This window comes from Thalassophryne amazonica, chromosome 6 (genome assembly GCF_902500255.1).
Source record: "Thalassophryne amazonica chromosome 6, fThaAma1.1, whole genome shotgun sequence".
Taxonomy (NCBI): domain Eukaryota; kingdom Metazoa; phylum Chordata; class Actinopteri; order Batrachoidiformes; family Batrachoididae; genus Thalassophryne; species Thalassophryne amazonica.
Genome location: NC_047108.1, coordinates 6,795,647 through 6,816,906, shown reverse-complemented (window position 1 = coordinate 6,816,906; position 21,260 = coordinate 6,795,647). Strand labels below are relative to the sequence as shown.

Here is a 21,260-nt window from a genome sequence, read left to right as displayed (position 1 = left end):
CCCCAACCAGTCCCAGCAGAGGACTGCCCCTCCCTGAGCCTGGTTCTGCTGGAGGTTTCTTCCTGTTAAAAGGGAGTTTTTCCTTCCCACTGTCGCCAAGTGCTTGCTCACAGGGGGTCGTTTTGACCGTTGGGGTTTTTCCGTAATTATTGTATGGCTTTGCCTTGCAATATGAAGCGCCTTGGGGCAACTGTTTGTTGTGATTTGGCGCTATATAAATAAAATTGATTTGATTTAGCATAAACATGTTAGCCATAACAGCCCAATAACACACAGAGAATTCATCAACTCAGGACAAATCTCGTCCGTCCCTGGCGACTTGCCACTGAGGAGTTTTTTTTTACTACCTCAATGACTGCCTCCTTAACAGAGGGTATGTTAGTAGGGTTGAGGAGATCCTCAAAGTGTCCTTTCCACCACCTGACAATATCCTCAGTCCAGTTTAGCACCTTTCCTCCCCTGCTGAGCACAAAGTAGACTAAGAACTGCCTCCCTTTCCTGAGTTGCCTGACAGTTTACCAGAATTGGTTTAAGCCTGGCTGAAAGTCATTCTCCATGGTCTCTCCAAACTCTTCCCACACCCGAGTTTTTGCCTCAGCCATCATGAGGCTGCAGTCCTTCTGGCTGTCCACTGATAATGGAGACCTTTGTGCCAACCAGACCCCAAAGACCTCCTTCTTCAGCCTGACAGCTTCCCTTACTGCCAATGTCCACCAGTGGGTTCTTGGGTTGCTGCCACAGCAATTGCTGACAGCTGTCTGGCCACAGCCCAAAGCAGCTCCCTCAGCAACGGAAGCTTTGAACATGGATCACTCCACTTCCATGTCCCTGGCCTCCTTTGGGATCTGGGAGATGTTTATTCAGAGGTGTGAATTAAAGGCCATCCAGACAGGCTCTTCCACCAAGCGTTGCCAGAAAACCATCACTATGTGTACAGATCTTCCAGGTCCGTTTGATGTCTTACACCACCATCTGACCCTTCTCATCACCAGGTGGTTATCATTTGATAGCTTCACCCCCTCTTCATACGAGTGTCCAAGACACACAGTCGCACGTCTGATGACACAATTACAAAATTGATCATCAACCTTTGACCTAGGGTGCTCTGGTACTAAGTGTACTTATGAACACCCTTGTGCTTGAACAAGGCCTTGGTTATCCGGTTGTTAAGTGTGATGTAACGCATCATGTGATTTTCAACTTCCGGCTCCAAACAAAAAAGGCGCGCTGTCATTAACATTGAGAACTGCACTGGGACGCTCTGATCAGGCTGCACTTACACCGCTGAACACGGACAACAGCATTAACATCACAACATAAAACTCTGTGTATATTGTGCCTAAAACTCTCCTGGATATATTAACTGGGTTTTTAGACGCTGTTACTGCGTTTGTTTTATGTAAAAATGTCAGACGCTCAGGTTGTTTCTCCGTTATTTTCAATGGGAGTTGCTGCGAGCTGCGATGGCTCCCTGTTCATGTCGTTCGGGGAGGAAGTGAAGTCTGCATAAATTTTTTTATTAACAAACATACATGTATATTTTACCTGTGCATAATAAAATATGTAAAGTAAAAGAAAAAAAAATTTAAGTGTTCTGACCATTGAGCCAGATGAATGCGTTTAATTGGAGGTGGAGAAGGGAGGGACGGAGGTTTGCGCACAATGTAAACACAAACTAAACTTAAACTGTAAATCCTTAAAAGGATCATACAGACGTAACTTTAATTGTAAAATTGGAGGTCTTTGGACCCGGAAACAGATTTATCACGTGATGTGTTACGTCAGCGCTTAACAACTGGATAGACAGTCCATGCCAAGCACAGAAATTCAACAAAACATTTGTTGAAAATATTTAATTTGGGGGTCTTCAACTGAAGTCCCCCAGTTGAATTAAGGAGTCCCCAGCAGGAACCTGGAAGGAAAGCTGGGTACTCTGAACTGCCATTTGGTGCATATGCACAAACAGTCAGATTCCTGTCCGTGACACAGTGTCGCACTGGGGCTGCCTTCTTATTCACCGTGGAAAACTCCAACAAAATATTACCCAGCCGGGGACTTGTGAGTATCCCCATACCCACCCAGTGCCTCTCACTCTGGACAACTCCGGAGAAAGAGAAAGTCCAGCCCCTCTCCGTGAGTTTTGTTCCAGAGCCTGTGATATTGGTGGAGGTGAGCACAACCACTTCTAGTTGGTATCGTTGACAAACTTCCTGCACAAACTCAGGCTCCTTCCCCACCGGAGAGGTTATGTTCCACGTTGCAAGAGCAAAGTACCACAGCCGAGTGCCAGTCCATGTGGGCATTTGCCCCTGTCCACTGCCCGTAACTCAGCTCGCCAACAGGCTCTGGTCTGCAAGCTGCCCCCCCCCCCCCCCCCCCCCCCCCACACACACACACACACATATCCCTATGTGTGTCCATTATAAAGGGTCTATTATATTTTCATTTCATTTAGATGATGATATTGACATTTGTTTTCATTTGTTGAGAATAAATTTTAGAGTTTTTATAACAAACCCTAACTTTTAAACATTATTTTATTTAATATAATTAAAAATGAAAGTATAAAATACAATTGTATCACCGCTGTATGAATTAGCTTTAAATGTTTGCTTAGGTGCAGAACTATAAAGAATACAAAAGAAGTTTTTTTTGTTTTTTTTTGTCTTTTAAACTTTGACTTTTTTTACAGCTGCGGTCGCCCTCCTCGCCTACTGATGACAACATCAACCTGGGACCTTCTGCAAACCCACAGTCAGTGTAACTCTGCTGTCGTTTCTTCTGTATCATTACTCATTCACAGTGTTTTCATCCAAAAAAAAGAACAAAACAAAAATAAAACACTAATTATGCTTGTTCATTTCAAAGTCAAGTTTCAAATCTGCAAGAAATGTAAATTAAATGAAAACACAAAGTAATGGATTAGACACACATCCTTTAATGTGGCATAAAAGAATACGAGTATTGTATTTCTAACCTACAAAGTTCTGTTCACTGACTCTTTTAATAAATGGGAATGGTTTGGCACAATATTTATTTCAAATTATTTCTTGAGATTTGTTTTTACTTTGAGATTAAAGAGCATATTTTTTGTTGACTTCTTGACTTTAAAAGAGAATTTTGTTTCTTCAAAATTTGTTATTTAATGCTGTGTTTACACATAACGACAACAAGTCACAAATGCCACCAAGTACACATTCTTGGCCGCTGATCACGGATGTGATGATTCGGGGCAGAGACGTCAGGTGTCCTCAGGAACTGCTGCAACCTGTTACCACACGTTACAATTAATGGCACGTGTTGCTGGAGAATTATCAGGAACCATTACGCACGGTCAAGAATAGTGTTCCGTGTTGTTGCGCGCTATTGCGCGTAACAGTGCATCGTTAAGTTCTGTCACGTTGTGAATGAGGTGAATTGTCTCCACACACACACCCATATTCATCCAACTGAATTCGGATCGCTCCAGTTTTTCAGAAGAACTTTGTGACTGCATGCGTAGTTGGGCTCTGTGCCATGGAGTGGTGCAGAGAGGAGGAAGAGGACAGAGCCAGATGTGTGGCTTCATGCGGGTCTCGTCTCACACATTTTCCCAAACATCCGGCACATGCAGCAGGTGGAACACCTGCAGGAGTGCGCTGAAGAGCACTGAAATTAGACTTTTAGTCGACTTGGTGTCAGCAATCAAACTGAATGCGGTGCAGCAGGGTTTAATTGTGCACACGCTTCTTCCTCCGCCGGACTGGAGGAAGTGCAGAGATGTCTGGCTGCACGTGAGTCTCCTCTCGCTCCTCTGGTTGCTCAGACTCATTCTCCCGCTCATCGGTTACAACAGCAGGTGGAACACCTGCAGGAGCATCCTGAGGAGCTTCAGCAGGAACTGTGGAACGACACTTGGAGCCGAGTTTAATTGTGCGCACGTGACAGAAAACTGATTCGTCGTGGCGCGCAGTGAAATGTGACGCCGCGTTACAAGTTGTGTCAAACCTGACAGTTTCCGTGTCACTTCGTAATAACGCGTGACAGTTTGGGCTCCAAGAACCATCACAGGAATCACTACGAACGTTGTCACGTTCTGTTAAGGATCAATACTCATCAAGACGGATCAATAAGTTCAGTTGCGACCTCCACGACATGAGACAAATTGAGGGTGGTGTGTGACATTCGTGGAAGATTTTTTGACAGGCAAAAACATGCTCCACGAATATCAAGAATATCACGCACCAACACGCACTATTAAGAAACCTATTCAGAGGCGTTAAGTCACATTAAGAATGTCAGGAATGTGTCACAAATGACAGAAAAATGACATTCGTAACGTGTCTTGGTTATGTGTAAACGCACCTTAAAAACACAGATTATTTGAGGAAAATGTTTCATTTTCTGCCAGTGATGATATGAACTCATTACATTACAGTGCAAACACAACTTTTGCTTTCCATTCAGAAACAATAAATCTCTCTTTTTTTGTTCTGTAATCTGATATTTTTATGAAGTCTACAGAAATTATGAAAATCATACAGTAAAATTAAGTAAAAGGGCATTCATTCATTCATCAGAGTGCAGACTTCCAGCAAGGCCCAACTGTCCAAAAACAAAAAAAAAACAAAAAAAAAAACAAAACAAAAAACATCTGCTCCAACAATGCACCAAATTCTATTCATGCTTAGAAGAAACACTTAGAGTACATTGTGTGAAAACATTGTATTATTAAAGTGTTAACATTACAGGTTTTGACTTGCCACAAAATTGATCAAATTTACTTTGTGTTGAAATCTAAATAATATAAAGGACTTTTACGGGACGTTGGTGGGGCTGAGGGGTTAAGGCGCATATCAGCAGAATGCAGCGTCCCCGGGTTTGAATCTTGGCCTGAGTGACCTTTGATGCATGTCCGTTTCCTGTTTATCTTTCACTGTCTCTATAATAAAGATAAATTAAATACTAGAGTACCTTTTTATTAGATATATCCACAGACTGTAAATGTGCTGGACAAACCCTGTGTGACGTCACTCATTAGTTTTCTATCGAGACCCATAACAGCTGAAACACAGCGCGTGTCTGGGCAGCGCCATGTGGGCACCATCTAAACAATGAACTCATTAATGCATAAAGGGGGTGGAGCATGGGCGGCTCTGTGTGTGATGAAAGACACCTGAACACGCCCCTCTCATACAGTCCAAGCTACCTAACCTATGACTAAATCATGTTTTTTGGGACTGTGCAGTGGTTCTCCAAACAGTTTCCTTTGTTGTAGACATTAAGAGTTATGAGCTGCGTGTTTAAACAGGAGAAGTTACCAACAACTGCTAAAAGTGCTAATGCCATTAGCATACAACATTAAATCCAATGAGAGTTTTTCTTGGCGCAAATACTGCAAAGGACACGGCTGATTCACTAGGACGTTTCAACACACAATAAGCTGTATTATTCCAGGTGTTTGTCATAAAATACTACAAACAAACAGATGCGGAGATGCTCCACTCAGCAGCTGTCACTCAAAATGACCCCCCCCCCCCCCCCCCCCCCCCCAAATTTGCAGAATTTTATGGCTTAAAACATCTTAAACTATAGTAAGACATTAGAAATCAATTTGCCCCCCGTACAGTTGTCATGGAGGAGGAAACTATCTACAGAGAGCAAAACCATTCTTTGCACCAGGCATCTTTATTTCTGCTCGAAAGTTGGACATTTTAACATGGACTCCTATGGGAAAGTGCTCAGTTTTGGAGCCAGAAGACCTGTGTGACTGTTGTTTTATGTGTCCAGCAGATATCCAGCAAAACCTCCATGTGATCTCTGGTCACCTGTGCTTATTAACTCTGTGCATTGGTGTTTTTCTAATTCAGTTTTTGTTTTGTTTTTGACAGTCTATCACATCATGATGCTAATAGTAATTTATATAGTGTAGCAGAGTATCCCAGGTTACTATTCAAAGGCTGGGAGCCACCCCCAATTTCATCTATGAGGTCACCACCAAAAATGTGTCATTGTGTCTCGTCGCTGTATTTTAACCCATGTGGATCAAAAATTCGGAATTATTTCAAGACAAGGTGAATTTTAATCATATTGGTTATATATGCCAATATGATTTTCTTCTGCACCACACTTATAGTGGTGCAGAAGAAAATCTTTTCTATAACTTACTAAAATCTAAAGCTTCTATGCCTTTAAATTTCATCCGTCCAGTACCAGGTCACATCAAAATGTAATAGCACCAGTAGAAAGGACAAACCTTTTTGTCATGTTTTGTTTAAATTACATAATCGTGATCCTTAATTGGAGTAATTGGGTGGAGAAAATGAATGAATGAATAATAAGAATAACATAATCTCACAGTAAATGAATAAATAAACTAGAACAACGCATTTATAGAGCGCAAACCTCCACCAACACTAGTTTCCAATTCCACAAATTTTTGCCTGGGAAAAAATTGTCAAGGTCAAAGTGCTGTTAGAAGTGGCTTTTCATATGGTAAAATATATTATCATATACCTATAAATGATACGCCAATATGATTGGATAAAACACTAAAGAATAAATAGCAATACACCCTTTTTGCGGACGGGTAATATTTTTCATACCACCCGAGTAATCAGCCAATCCGGACAGCGGAGCAGCGCCATGACGAAGAGGCGCCGTCAGAGGAACTGTGAAATACTGGTGAGTCACTATTAATAATTTCTTACGTGTCTAACCTAGTAGGTTGATCATTAAAATTAAATTTGTTAGTTCTAAAAGCCATCATAATTATTTATAGGAAAACGTTCTATTTTTTCTACTAAGGTTTGAACTTTGAGTGTTTACACAGGAGAGAAAAGTGAGAAAATGTTAATGCCTGTTTGAGAAAAGTGTATAAAGTGTGTAGTGAGGGGTTTTACAGCCTTAAAACATCTATAATAATTGTAAAAAATAATGCTGACTACTTCGCAGATTTCGCCTATCGCGGGTTATTTTTAGAACATAACTCCCTTTCGCGGCCTCGCAGTTTCACAGATTTTTTTAGTGCAGTTTGGCACGCTGCTTCTTTTTTTTTTTTTTTTTTTTTTAACAGCACATTGTGTTCTGCGTGCATTTATCATTTATAGGTATATGATAAAATCGTTATACACCATACACCCTGAGGCCTTCGGTGGGTTTCTTCAGGGTGTATAAAGCCATATTCATTGGTGAACAACTTGATAACTGATAATACAAAATATAACGCAGTGCTAAAATACCCTCAGCCATATGAGCATTGTGTTCTTTATAATTTGCAGTTGTTTAATTAATTATTAAGATCCTGTTGTCTTACGTACAGTTTGTACATGTTCAATAAAGCCCCTCTATCAATCAATCAAAAACAATGATTACATTTTAATGGCATCTGCAGAAGGTCTTACGTGTGCGTGTACATGAGCTTTTGAGAAGCATGTAAGTTGTGCAAATCAAGGAATATTTGTAGATCACCCTCTGTGCATTTACACGTATTACTGAGGCAAATATAACTCCATAGGAAGTTAACTTTGAGTTAGTGGAAGTCAAATGTCCACAAATTATCTAGTAAATCAGTTCAGAGGTGTTATTAGTTTCCAGAAACAGCGTTTTCAGTTTTAGAAGTGTTTATTTCTCACTAGCTTTTACATAATATATGAGAAAGGTGTTATTTCTATCAAAAAATTTAGTTTTTTTTTTTTTAATGAAGCAAAATTAGCAACTAGTGACACCAGGGTCACCACACTAACGTCTGCGAGACCATACCATAAAATTAGGTACAGAATGTGACTTTTTAACCTCTTAAAGGTGATCCTGTTAGCACAGCGTTTTTCTGTATCTGTTAGCTGTTTAATCTGCGCAGTTAGATTGATCTAGTTATCTAGATTACGATTTGTTTCCCAGTGTAATCTTTACGTGCCTTAACTAAAGCACTCCTTCTGCTGAATCACCTCTAAATTATTTACACATTATTCACTTTGCGTGTTTTTAGGAATCCGCTAGCTTAGCGCAGCTACTAGCTCTTAGCCGATTTAGCATGGCGGCTTCTCCTGTCTCTCCCGCACCTTTCTGCTCTGGGTGTGAAATGTTTAGTTATTCCTCGGCCTCCTTTAGCAGTAACGGTACTTGTAATAAGTGTAGCTTATTCGTAGCTTTGGAGGCCAGGCTGGGCGAATTGGAGACTCGGCTCCGCACTGTGGAAAATTCTACAGCTAGCCAGGCCCTTGTAGTCGGTGCGGACCAAGGTAGCTTAGCCGCTGTTAGTTTCCCTCTGGCAGATCCCGAGCAGCCGGGAAAGCAGGCCGACTGGGTGACTGTGAGGAGGAAGCGTAGCCCTAAACAGAAGCCCCGTGTACACCACCAACCCGTTCACATCTCTAACCGTTTTTCCCCACTCGACGACACACCCGCCGAGGATCAAACTCTGGTTATTGGCGACTCTGTTTTGCGAAATGTGAAGTTAGCGACACCAGCAACCATAGTCAATTGTCTTCCGGGGGCCAGAGCAGGCGACATTGAAGGAAATTTGAAACTGCTGGCTAAGGCTAAGCGTAAATTTGGTAAGATTGTAATTCACGTCGGCAGTAATGACACCCGGTTACGCCAATCGGAGGTCACTAAAATTAACATTAAATCGGTGTGTAACTTTGCAAAAACAATGTCGGACTCTGTAGTTTTCTCTGGGCCCCTCCCCAATCGGACCGGGAGTGACATGTTTAGCCGCATGTTCTCCTTGAATTGCTGGCTGTCTGAGTGGTGTCCAAAAAATGAGGTGGGCTTCATAGATAATTGGCAAAGCTTCTGGGGAAAACCTGGTCTTGTTAGGAGAGACGGCATCCATCCCACTTTGGATGGAGCAGCTCTCATTTCTAGAAATCTGGCCAATTTTCTTAAATCCTCCAAACCGTGACTATCCAGGGTTGGGACCAGGAAGCAGAGTTGTAGTCTTACACACCTCTCTGCAGCTTCTCTCCCCCTGCCATCCCCTCATTACCCCATCCCCGTAGAGACGGTGCCTGCTCCCAGACCACCAATAACCAGCAAAAATCTATTTAAGCATAAAAATTCAAAAAGAAAAAATAATATAGCACCTTCAACTGCACCACAGACTAAAACAGTTAAATGTGGTCTATTAAACATTAGGTCTCTCTCTTCTAAGTCCCTGTTGGTAAATTATATAATAATTGATCAACATATTGATTTATTCTGCCTTACAGAAACCTGGTTACAGCAGGATGAATATGTTAGTTTAAATGAGTCAACACCCCCGAGTCACACTAACTGTCAGAATGCTCGTAGCACGGGCCGGGGCGGAGGATTAGCAGCAATCTTCCATTCCATCTTATTAATTAATCAAAAACCCAGACAGAGCTTTAATTCATTTGAAAGCTTGTCTCTTAGTCTTGTCCATCCAAATTGGAAGTCCCAAAAACCAGTTTTATTTGTTATTATCTATCGTCCACATGGTCGTTACTGTGAGTTTCTCTGTGAATTTTCAGACCTTTTGTCTGACTTAGTGCTTAGCTCAGATAAGATAATTATAGTGGGCGATTTTAACATCCACACAGATGCTGAGAATGACAGCCTCAACACTGCATTTAATCTATTATTAGACTCTATTGGCTTTGCTCAAAAAGTAAATGAGTCCACCCACCACTTTAATCATATCTTAGATCTTGTTCTGACTTATGGTATGGAAATAGAAGACTTAACAGTATTCCCTGAAAACTCCCTTCTGTCTGATCATTTCTTAATAACATTTACATTTGCTCTGATGGACTACCCAGCAGTGGGGAATAAGTTTCATTACACTAGAAGTCTTTCAGAAAGCGCTGTAACTAGGTTTAAGGATATGATTCCTTCTTTATGTTCTCTAATGCCATATACCAACACAGTGCAGAGTAGCTACCTAAACTCTGTAAGTGAGATAGAGTATCTCGTCAATAGTTTTACATCCTCATTGAAGACAACTTTGGATGCTGTAGCTCCTCTAAAAAAGAGAGCTTTAAATCAGAAGTGCCTGACTCCGTGGTATAACTCACAAACTCGTAGCTTAAAGCAGATAACCCGTAAGTTGGAGAGGAAATGACGTCTCACTAATTTAGAAGATCTTCACTTAGCCTGGAAAAAGAGTCTGTTGCTCTATAAAAAAGCCCTCCGTAAAGCTAGGACATCTTTCTACTCATCACTAATTGAAGAAAATAAGAACAACCCCAGGTTTCTTTTCAGCACTGTAGCCAGGCTGACAAAGAGTCAGAGCTCTATTGAGCTGAGTATTCCATTAACTTTAACTAGTAATGACTTCATGACTTTCTTTGCTAACAAAATTTTAACTATTAGAGAAAAAATTACTCATAACCATCCCAAAGACGTATCGTTATCTTTGGCTGCTTTCAGTGATGCCGGTATTTGGTTAGACTCTTTCTCTCCGATTGTTCTGTCTGAGTTATTTTCATTAGTTACTTCATCCAAACCATCAACATGTTTATCAGACCCCATTCCTACCAGGCTGCTCAAGGAAGCCCTACCATTATTTAATGCTTCGATCTTAAATATGATCAATCTATCTTTGTTAGTTGGCTATGTACCACAGGCTTTTAAGGTGGCAGTAATTAAACCATTACTTAAAAAGCCATCACTTGACCCAGCTATCTTAGCTAATTATAGGCCAATCTCCAACCTTCCTTTTCTCTCAAAAAGTCTTGAAAGGGTAGTTGTAAAACAGCTAACTGATCATCTGCAGAGGAATGGTCTATTTGAAGAGTTTCAGTCAGGTTTTAGAATTCATCATAGTACAGAAACAGCATTAGTGAAGGTTACAAATGATCTTATGGCCTCGGACAGTGGACTCATCTCTGTGCCTGTTCTGTTAGACCTCAGTGCTGCTTTTGATACTGTTGACCATAAAATTTTATTACAGAGATTAGAGCATGCCATAGGTATTAAAGGCACTGCGCTGCGGTGGTTTGAATCATATTTGTCTAATAGATTACAATTTGTTCATGTAAATGGGGAATCTTCTTCACAGACTAAAGTTAATTATGGAGTTCCACAAGGTTCTGTGCTAGGACCAATTTTATTCACTTTATACATGCTTCCCTTAGGCAGTATTATTAGACGGTATTGCTTAAATTTTCTCTTTTTGCTCTGTATGCACCACTCTGCATTTAATCATTAGTGATCGATCTCTGCTCCCCTCCACAGCATGTCTTTTTCCTGGTTCTCTCCCTCAGCCCCAACCAGTCCCAGCAGAAGACTGCCCCTCCCTGAGCCTGGTTCTGCTGGAGGTTTCTTCCTGTTAAAAGGGAGTTTTTCCTTCCCACTGTAGCCAAGTGCTTGCTCACAGGGGGTCGTTTTGACCGTTGGGGTTTTACATAATTATTGTATGGCCTTGCCTTACAATATAAAGCGCCTTGGGGCAACTGTTTGTTGTGATTTGGCGCTATATAAAAAAATTGATTGATTGATTGATTAAAATAGGTCAAGGTCTGTGTCCCAAGAATGTTCCCTGTCAATTTGAAGACTGCGGCAGTAATAGGACTGGATTTATGCTGAGCACAGACAGACAGATGGATGGACAGATGAAAAGCCTTCGTCGTATTTGATGGCCTCGGGTAAATATAGATCAGAAGGGCTTCAATATTAAAATCAAATATCTGCTAAATCTGCAATACGCATCAGATGTGGATCAAACTTAGTCCATTCATTTAGAGTGCCAGCTTGCACCTCATTGTCACAAATGAGTGATTGAGGCAATTTTGATTGAGATATAATGCAAAATGTACACCAAATGTGGTTTTCAATGTTAAATTTAAATGGCCACAAAATCTGTAATCTGGATCAGATCCGGATCAAACTTCGTCTGTTGATAAAAGATACCATCCTACATAATGCTCTCAAATATGAAAGAAATTCAATCTTTTTGACAGAGTTGTAACATTTTTTAAAATTTATTCAGTGTTAAAGGACAGGGATTTTTCCAATTTTCCAAGATTTTTCCTGACTTTGACCTTTGACCTTGAAAATTGAATCAGTTCTTGACTATCAGGATATTATAGGTATAAGGATATTAAAGGTATAACAATATAAAAAGGATTCCAGATGCACCTAAAAAAAATATTAAATGAGTGAAGCGCCACCCAGAGGTGTGAAGCTCGCTCAATGGTAGATGAAGCCACAAACCGGACAACATTGTCGTAAAAATTTCACTCGTTCATGTCCGGGACATATACATATTACAAAGTATCAGGTTAATGGAGATGGTGAACTGCAGTTATTACACACTTGTGTTCCAAACACAGTGGATACTGCACAGATATTAAAGTGTATATTGCACATGTACAGTAGTGTTCAGAATAATAGTAGTGCTATGTGACTAAAAAGATTAATCCAGGTTTTGAGTATATTTCTTATTGTTACATGGAAAACAAGGTACCACACTCTTAAGGCTATGAAATTGGGCTATTAGTAAAAAAAAAGTAGAAAAGGGGGTGTTCACAATAATAGTAGTGTGGCATTCAGTCAGTGAGTTCGTCAATTTTGTGGAACAAACAGGTGTGAATCAGGTGTCCCCTATTTAAGGATGAAGCCAGCACCTGTTGAACATGCTTTTCTCTTTGAAAGCCTGAGGAAAATGGGACGTTCAAGACATTGTTCAGAAGAACAGCGTAGTTTGATTAAAAAGTTGATTGGAGAGGGGAAAACGTATACACAGGTGCAAAAAATTATAGGCTGTTCATCTACAATGATCTCCAATGCTTTAAAATGGACAAAAAAAACCAGAGACGTGTGGAAGAAAACAGAAAACAACCATCAAAATGGATAGAAGAACAACCAGAATGGCAAAGGCTCACCCATTGATCAGCTCCAGGATGATCAAAGACAGTCTGGAGTTACCTGTAAGTGCTGTGACAGTTAGAAGACGCCTGTGTGAAGCTAATTTATTTGCAAGAATCCCCCACAAAGTCCCTCTGTTAAATAAAAGACGTGCAGAAGAGGTTACAATTTGCGAAAGAACACATCAACTGGCCTAAAGAGAAATGGAGGAATATTTTGTGGACTGATGAGAGTAAAATTGTTCTTTTTGGGTCCAGGGGCCACAGACAGTTTGTGAGACGACCCCCAAACTCTGAATTCAAGCCACAGTTCACAGTGAAGACAGTGAAGCATGGTGGTGCAAGCATCATGATATGGGCATGTTTCTCCTACTATGGTGTTGGGCCTATATATCGCATACCAGGTATCATGGATCAGTTTGGATATGTCAAAATACTTGAAGAGGTCATGTTGCCTTATGCTGAAGAGGACATGCCCTTGAAATGGGTGTTTCAACAAGACAATGACCCCAAGCACACTAGTAAACGAGCAAAATCTTGGTTCCAAACCAACAAAATTAATGCCTCGCAGATGTGAAGAAATCATGAAAAACTGTGGTTATACAACTAAATACTAGTTTAGTGAGTCACAGGATTGCTAAAAAAGCAGTTTGAACATAATAGTTTTGAGTTTGTAGCGTCAACAGCAGATGCTACTATTATTGTGAACACCCCCTTTTCTACTTTGCTACAATTTCATAGCCTTAAGAGTGTGCATATCATGAATGCTTGGTCTTGTTGGATTTGTGAGAATCTACTGAATCTACTGGTACCTTGTTTCCCATGTAACAATAAGAAATATACTCAAAACCTGGATTAATCTGCTTAGTCACATAGCACTACTATTATTCTGAACACTACTGTAGATCAAACAGATATTGCACCAATGACTGTTATTACAAAAGGAAGAAAATGTTGCTCATCAGGTTTTAGTTGTGTGATAAGTGTTGCCCAGTAGATTTTGGTTGTGAACAGTCCAATACTCTGAATTCAGGGATGCCATCAGTCTGACTGTGGCCTGAAAGAAAACTTTTATGGAATCAAGTCCTGTGCGTAAAGATGCCGCTGGCTCTACTTTTTTTTTTTTTTTTTTTGCCGCTTCTAAGCTGCTACAAACAAATTGTAAAATACTGCAGAGGCTACTGTCTGCTGAACAACACATTTAATACATGACGTGTGTGTTTTTCAGTGCTCAACCCACTGACTTTGACTTTCTGGCTGTCATTGGCAAAGGGACCTTTGGAAAGGTAACAAGGAAGGATTCATCTGCTGCTGCAGATTCTTCATTTGTCACTTTGATCAGTGGTCGTCAAATGATTACACTGGCCAACACAATTTTTCTGGCATGGAGTTTTTCAATGGATTCTGGGTAATTTGGGGGCGCCGAATCTGAATCTGGTGTTAGTTTTTGAGATATGAAAACATATTTCTTGTATCAAGCATTGAAGCAAAAGCTGCAGTCTCTCACACCTCTTTGGCGCCATAAACGATATTACGACTCTTGTTCACATTTTGCAAACCTGGTTAAAAAAACTATGCTTTTGAAGCTGCTTCTGTGCACGATTAGTGGCATCAAACCCGCAAGTGAATGAGCAACTTTTGCATAATGCATCAAAGCGGAGCATGCAGATTGCAAAGAAATATGATGTGATTGAGGAAATCTGAGCTCAGATTCGGATTCAGCACCCCAAAATTACCTTAAAACAGGTCTCAAAGTCCATGCAAGGAAAGAAATTGCTGACCAGTGTAATCTGGAAACTATCAGTGAGTTGTATAGACTGTTAAAAATTGATGATGATGTACTAATTTATGCTGCTGGATCACTTCCCTGGAGATATTTTACTGCTTTGACTTTTCCAAGGACACACAGAGACGTGCTGGTCACTTTGTGAATCATTAACTTCACAGACGATTGAGGACTGCTGGGGTCACGTACCTAATAACAGAGACAGAACAGCAGAAAAGATGTATTTCCCAGCAGGCTTCTTGCTCTCTGCAGCTTTGCATTCATACAGAGAACACGTTAATCCTGCTGTCCACAAAGCGATGCTTTTTTATCTTTTTATGGACGCACTTCTCCAATTTCTCAGTCTCATCTGTTTCCACAGCTCCTGTGTTTGTGTTGCGTGTGTGTACTTTGTGTTCTCAGAGTGGTTTGTTGTAACGTCTCCATAACGGTAGATGGAGGTGGATAATGTTTACTAAATAAACCACTAAAAAAAAACATCATCATGCAGGTGCTGCTTGCAAAACTCAAAGCTGACAACAAATTCTACGCTGTGAAAGTTCTGCAGAAGAAAGTCATCTTGAAAAAAAAAGAGGTGAGTGCTGCCGTCAATGCACAGCTCATTATCAACACATGTGCAATAAAACCCCATTAACCACAAACAGTCAATGTCCACTCAGAATGAAGCACAACACTTTAAAGCAGACAACTACAATCATGATAAATGTGCACATTATAATGCTCAGGATGATGTTTCTAGCAATAATTTGAGTGCATAAATTCTATCAAGCTGGTTATATTATAAGGCACATAACAGCATTGATGGAAAGTTGCATCACACCAAATAGATGAAAGAATGTTGGACATACAGCTGGAAAATGTTTAAGTCTTTGTAGCAAAGTGCCACTGATCCACAACGGTTGATGTGACACACATCAGGCCTGTTGACCCCAAAACATGAAACGGCTGCAAATCCTGAATTATCCACAAACCATTAATGAAACTTTACACAAACCGTGAATATCCATGAAACATTAACAGTTTTGCTGCAATCCATGAATAAAATATCCCACAAAATGTGAACGTAGGTCTCACAAAACATAAGTCACAGAATGTGAATATTATTCATGATATATATTTTCTTTCTTTCAGTTTAAATAGTTTATGGATGTCAGTTTATGGATCAGTTACTTCAGGAAATCTTGATCGCAAACCGTATCACCTCAGAAGTATTTTATTTGCCGTGGGGGGGTCAGTACACCTGGTGAGGCGAGACAGGAGTAGGCTCATGCTTCTGGTGTTAAGTGGGCGTGACCTGCTGTGGGGATATTGGCAGGTGGGGGTTTGACTAAGGTGGTACACCTGTCAAACAGGAATGCGCGTGAGTTGAGGGGTGGCGCAAAGCCCCGTGGTACAATGAAATTGAGGGGTGCGCGGTCAAAATCCTAGAGATGGTAGCTTTGCACCATTGGCTCCTCAGCCAGTCACATACAATACACCAGATCTTGAAGAAATTCAGAATCAGAATCACCTTTATTGTCATTGCACAGCAATCAGCACAACGAAATTTGCTTGTGCATCCTCAAAAAACAATGACCACCCTCACACATACTCACCCACACACATACTTCAATAAATATTAAAAAAAAACATCAGGAGATTTGGGGAAGGGGGGCAAGCTCAGAGACAAACATAACTCATATTGCACTGATCCCACATTGTCATTGTCCCATATTACAACCCCTGGCAAAAATTATTCAATCACCGGCCTCGGAGGATGTTCATTCAGTTGTTTAATTTTGTAGAAAAAAAGCAGATCACAGACATGACACAAAACTAAAGTCATTTCAAATGGCAACTTTCTGGCTTTAAGAAACACTATAAGAAATCAGGAAAAAAAATTGTGGCAGTCAGTAACGGTTACTTTTTTAGACCAAGCAGAGGGAAAAAAATATGGACTCACTCAATTCTGAGGAATAAATTATGGAATCACCCTGTAAATTTTCATCCCCAAAACTAACACCTGCATCAAATCAGATCTGCTCATTAGTCTGCATCTAAAAATGAGTGATCACACCTTGGAGAGCTGTTGCACCAAGTGGACTGACATGAATCATCGCTCCAACACGAGAGATGTCAATTGAAACAAAGGAGAGGATCATCAAACTCTTAAAAGAGAGTAAATCATCACGCAATGTTGCAAAAGATGTTGGTTGTTCACAGTCAGCTGTGTCTAAACTCTGGACCAAATACAAACAACATGGGAAGGTTGTTAAAGGCAAACATACTGGTAGACCAAGGAAGACATCAAAGCGTCAAGACAGAAAACTTAAAGCAATATGTCTCAAAAATCGAAAATGCACAACAAAACAAATGAGGAACGAATGGGAGGAAACTGGAGTCAACGTCTGTGACCGAACTGTAAGAAACTGTCTAAAGGAAATGGGATTTACATACAGAAAAGCTAAACGAAAGCCATCATTAACACCTAAACAGAAAAAAACAAGGTTACAATGGGCTAAGGAAAAGCAATCATGGACTGTGGATGACTGGATGAAAGTCATATTCAGTGATGAATCTCGAATCTGCATTGGGCAAGGTGATGATGCTGGAACTTTTGTTTGGTGCCGTTCCAAAGAGATTTATAAAGATGACTGTTGTGTGTTGGGGGGGTGTGGCTGGACATTTTGGTGTTCTTTTCTTTCCTCTCCAGGTGGTATGAAAACTGATTTGTCTGTGGAGAAGGTGCTGGCTGAAGAGTCCTTCACCCTCATCAACATTATGTGCAGCACCTGTGGATGGTGCTCACATGCAACCTTAAAGACTTTCAGCTGAAGCAGATAATTAGATGGCGTTCTGCATTTAAGCCATGTGTGATTCAAGCAGAATTGCCGGGAACTCGACCTTGTGCTGTTCGTTTGTGAGATGCTGAGGACCGCGCCTGGGTTTGACACATCGTGCCTGTGAAGCAGGAAGGGTGAGGGACACATGCTGTCAGCACACATCAGAGGTGATTAATTGTTTGACTACTTGTTGATAGTAACTTGGTATTTTGTTACGCAGTAGATTTGAATTGTGATGAGAATTGTGCAGCTCGCTTCTCACTGCTGTGGCGTGCGGACAGGTGATCCTCCACCTGTTGTGAGAGGCTGCTCATTTGCATAAAGCTTAAAATACAGACCTGAATGTGTTGCTGATGGTGTGTGTCTTTTGAAGGATATTGGTTGTAACTGCTGACTTACCTCACCTCTTCTATCCTTCACAGAGAGTCGGTTTGTCGTGTCCACCTGGGGGGTGTTTGGCGGTAACAATGAGTCCAGAAGCGCCGGGCTTCGATCCTTTTGGGCACTGGAGAGCGTGCCAGCCTTCACTCCACCAGAATGACGCTGTTTTAGTTTCTACACTTTGTTTAGCACCAGAGGGTGACTCAATAAATAGTTTTTGTTATTGGAACCGCTTTCTGGTTATTTTAGCGCTGGGTTCCGTCAGACGCAGGTCCGCTCCTCAACCCGCGTCGACACATAACAGATGACTGCCTGAAGAGAACATGTAAATTTCCACAGTCATTGATGATATGGGGCTGCATGTCAGGTAAAGGCACTGGGGAGATGGCTGTCATTACATCATCAATAAATGCACAAGTTTACGTTGATATTTTGGACACTTTTCTTATCCCATCAATTGAAAGGATGTTTGGGGATGATGAAATCATTTTTCAAGATGATAATGCATCTTGCCATAGAGCAAAAAACTGAAAACATTCCTTGCAAAAATACATATAGGGTCAATGTCATGGCCTGCAAATAGTCTGGATCTTAATCCAATTGAAAATCTTTGGTGGAAGTTGAAGAAAATGGTCCATGACAAGGCTCCAACCTGCAAAGCTGATCTGGCAACAGCAATCAGAGAAAGTTGGAGCCAGATTGATGAAGAGTACTGTTTGTCACTGATTAAGTCCATGCCTCAGAGACTGCAAGCTGTTATAAAAGCCAGAGGTGGTGCAACAAAATACTAGTGATGTGTTGGAGCGTTCTTTTGTTTATCATGATTCCATAATTTTTTCCTCAGAATTGAGTGATTCCATATTTTTTTCCTCTGCTTGGTCTAAAAAAGTAACCGTTACTGGCTGCCACAATTTCTTTTTTTCCTGATTTCTTATAGTGTTTCTTAAAGCCAGAAAGTTGCCATTTGAAATGACTTTAGTTTTGTGTCATGTCTGTGATCCGCTTTTTTTCTACAAAATTTAACAACTAAATGAACATCCTCCGAGGCCGGTGATTCCATAATTTTTGCCAGGGGTTGTACACTTATCCCATGCTGCACATGTTCCATATTGCACGTATCCCTTTAAAACATCAATTAACATTAAAAATACCCAACTTAATAAAACCCCTTAAATAGCATAAAAACAGTAATAAATATACCTAAAAATTAAAAATAGTTAAAAACAAATATTGCACATGTCCGCCCTTGTTCTAATTAGAATAATGCAATTGTTCCAGCTGGAGCTTGGGCGTCTGTTCAGTTCTGTAACAGCTCTAGGAAAGAAGCTGTTTTTCAGCCTTGTGGTGTGGGCTTTAAAGGCCCGATAACGCCTGCCGGATGGAAGCAAAGAAAAAAGGTGGTGTGAGGGGTGTGTTCCGTCCTGCAGAATACTGCTTGCTCGGCGGAGACAGCGAGTTCTAAAAACATCATCCAGTGAGGGCAGAGGGAGATCAGTGATCTTTTCTGCTGTTCTTATGACTCGTCTGATGGATTTCTTGTTGTTTTCAGAGCAGTTAGCAAACTGTGCTGTAATGCAACACTCTGCTCTCGATGGAGCAGTGATAAAAGGCCTTCAGCAGCTCAGCCAACAGGTTGTTCTTCTTCAATACTCATAGAAAATAAAGCCTCTGATGCGCCTTTTTGACCGCAGCGGATGTGTTAACTTCCCATTTGAGATCCTCTGTGATACAGATGCCCAGAAATTTAAAACAAGAGACCCTCTCTATTACCTCACCTTTGATGGTTAAGGGGGAGGGGTCATCCTTGTGCTTCCTGAAGTCAACTATAATCTCTTTAGTTTTCTTGACATTCAGGGTCAAATTATTTTCTGTGCACCATTCAACCAGCCTTTCAACTTCATCTCTGTGGGCTTCTCATTGCCGTTGAAGATCTGTCCCACCACAGTGGTGTCATCAGCAAATTTTATGATCGTATTTGAGGGATGGGTGGGAATGCAGTCATATGTATAGATGGAATAAAGCAACGGACTTAGCACACAGCCTTGTGGTGCGCTGGTACTAAGAGACAGACTGGAGGATAGATGTGGGCCCAGTCTAACTGCCTGTGGGCTTTCAGACAGGAAATCCTTAATCCCTGCACATAAAATATTGCTAAGGCCTAGGTTGAGGAGCTTTGTGGCCAACTTAGTGGGTACAATTGTGTTGAAAGCAGAGCTGTAATGTATAAAAAGTGTGATTTTAAATTCACGTTTCGGGAGATATTTTTTTCAGTATTCACGCTTTGCAATTCACAGTTTGTGGGTAATTCACAATTTGCAGCTGATACACATTTTGGGGGTTAAGAGGCCGAGTTTGGTGATAATGTTAAACCACCTATGGAGCAGATCCACTGAGATCTAGCTTTGGATGGACGGCTATTGAACTCGACCTCAAAAGTGAAACCTTTATTTGAAGTGTTCACAAACAAAACCTAGTATCTCCAGAACCACAATTTTTTTGTTGAGGCCAACAAGCACATGGCTGCTTAGGTAACTATCACTGTACAAAAATATTAAAGAATTTGACCATACAATTTTCATTTTATTTACGAAAACCTGTGCATTTTAAGGACCCCTTCACACATAGTACAAATAAATACAAATCAGGGTGAATCCCGAAAACATTGAGCCAACGTCGGGAGGGACACGTGCTCTGGCAGGCGTGAACGATCCCGCTGCGATGGTTTTGTGCATGAGCGTGCACGAAACCGGCGCAGTGGGAACACAGTGTGAGCAGCTGGAGCATGTGTAACCAGCCAGCTGCTGTGAAAAAAAAAATCATGCCACCCTCTGGATTTGAACCTGCAATTTACAAAAGCTCTAACTGCCAGCCCGAAACCTTACCACTACACTACCATCACTGTCCTGTAAAAGGTGTGGAAAAATGCCTGAAATGAACAAGGAGACAGACGTATTTAAAAAAAATAAAACCACACACCATAAAAAAAACACCATATTTTATTGAATCCCTCTTATCGAGTGAACAATACAAGTATGAACCGCCTGTTCCTCTGTAGATGACCCATGGTCAATGAGTTACAGTCATGAAATGACATGAATGATGCAGTGCGCTCTTATCATGTCCACATCTACTGCTCTGGTGTGTCCAGGCGGACACGTGTGCGGGGCCGGCTGGTATGCCGGACATGCACGCCGCAGGACAGACACTGTGTCATGTGGGATAGATATCACATGGGTGACATGACATTCAGATCACCCGCTGTGTGTTATGATCTGATGGTACATTTTATCTGGAGCAGTCTGTCAATGTGCACGCCATGCGCTTGCTCGCTGCAGCCCGTCACAACAGTGATAAGTTTTTATGTATGTCCACGTGAGGACAACAAGCAGACACATGCACGTCACAGTGGACAGTTGTATGTTTGTGTCCGTCCAAACACGGTATGTGTTCCCCAGCTGTGAC

At 41.1% G+C, this 21,260-nt stretch overlaps 1 protein-coding gene across 1 annotated transcript in view; it reads left to right on the top strand.

Moving 5' to 3' along the window:
* Nucleotides 1-21,260, top strand: part of sgk2a (serum/glucocorticoid regulated kinase 2a) — an 84,144-nt gene that overhangs the window by 13,184 nt on the left and 49,700 nt on the right. The window contains exons 3-5 of the mRNA XM_034171715.1: nt 2,693-2,754; nt 14,038-14,095; nt 15,086-15,169. Coding sequence (XP_034027606.1) covers nt 2,693-2,754; nt 14,038-14,095; nt 15,086-15,169 — 204 coding nt within the window. The remainder of the gene's footprint in view (nt 1-2,692; nt 2,755-14,037; nt 14,096-15,085; nt 15,170-21,260) is intronic.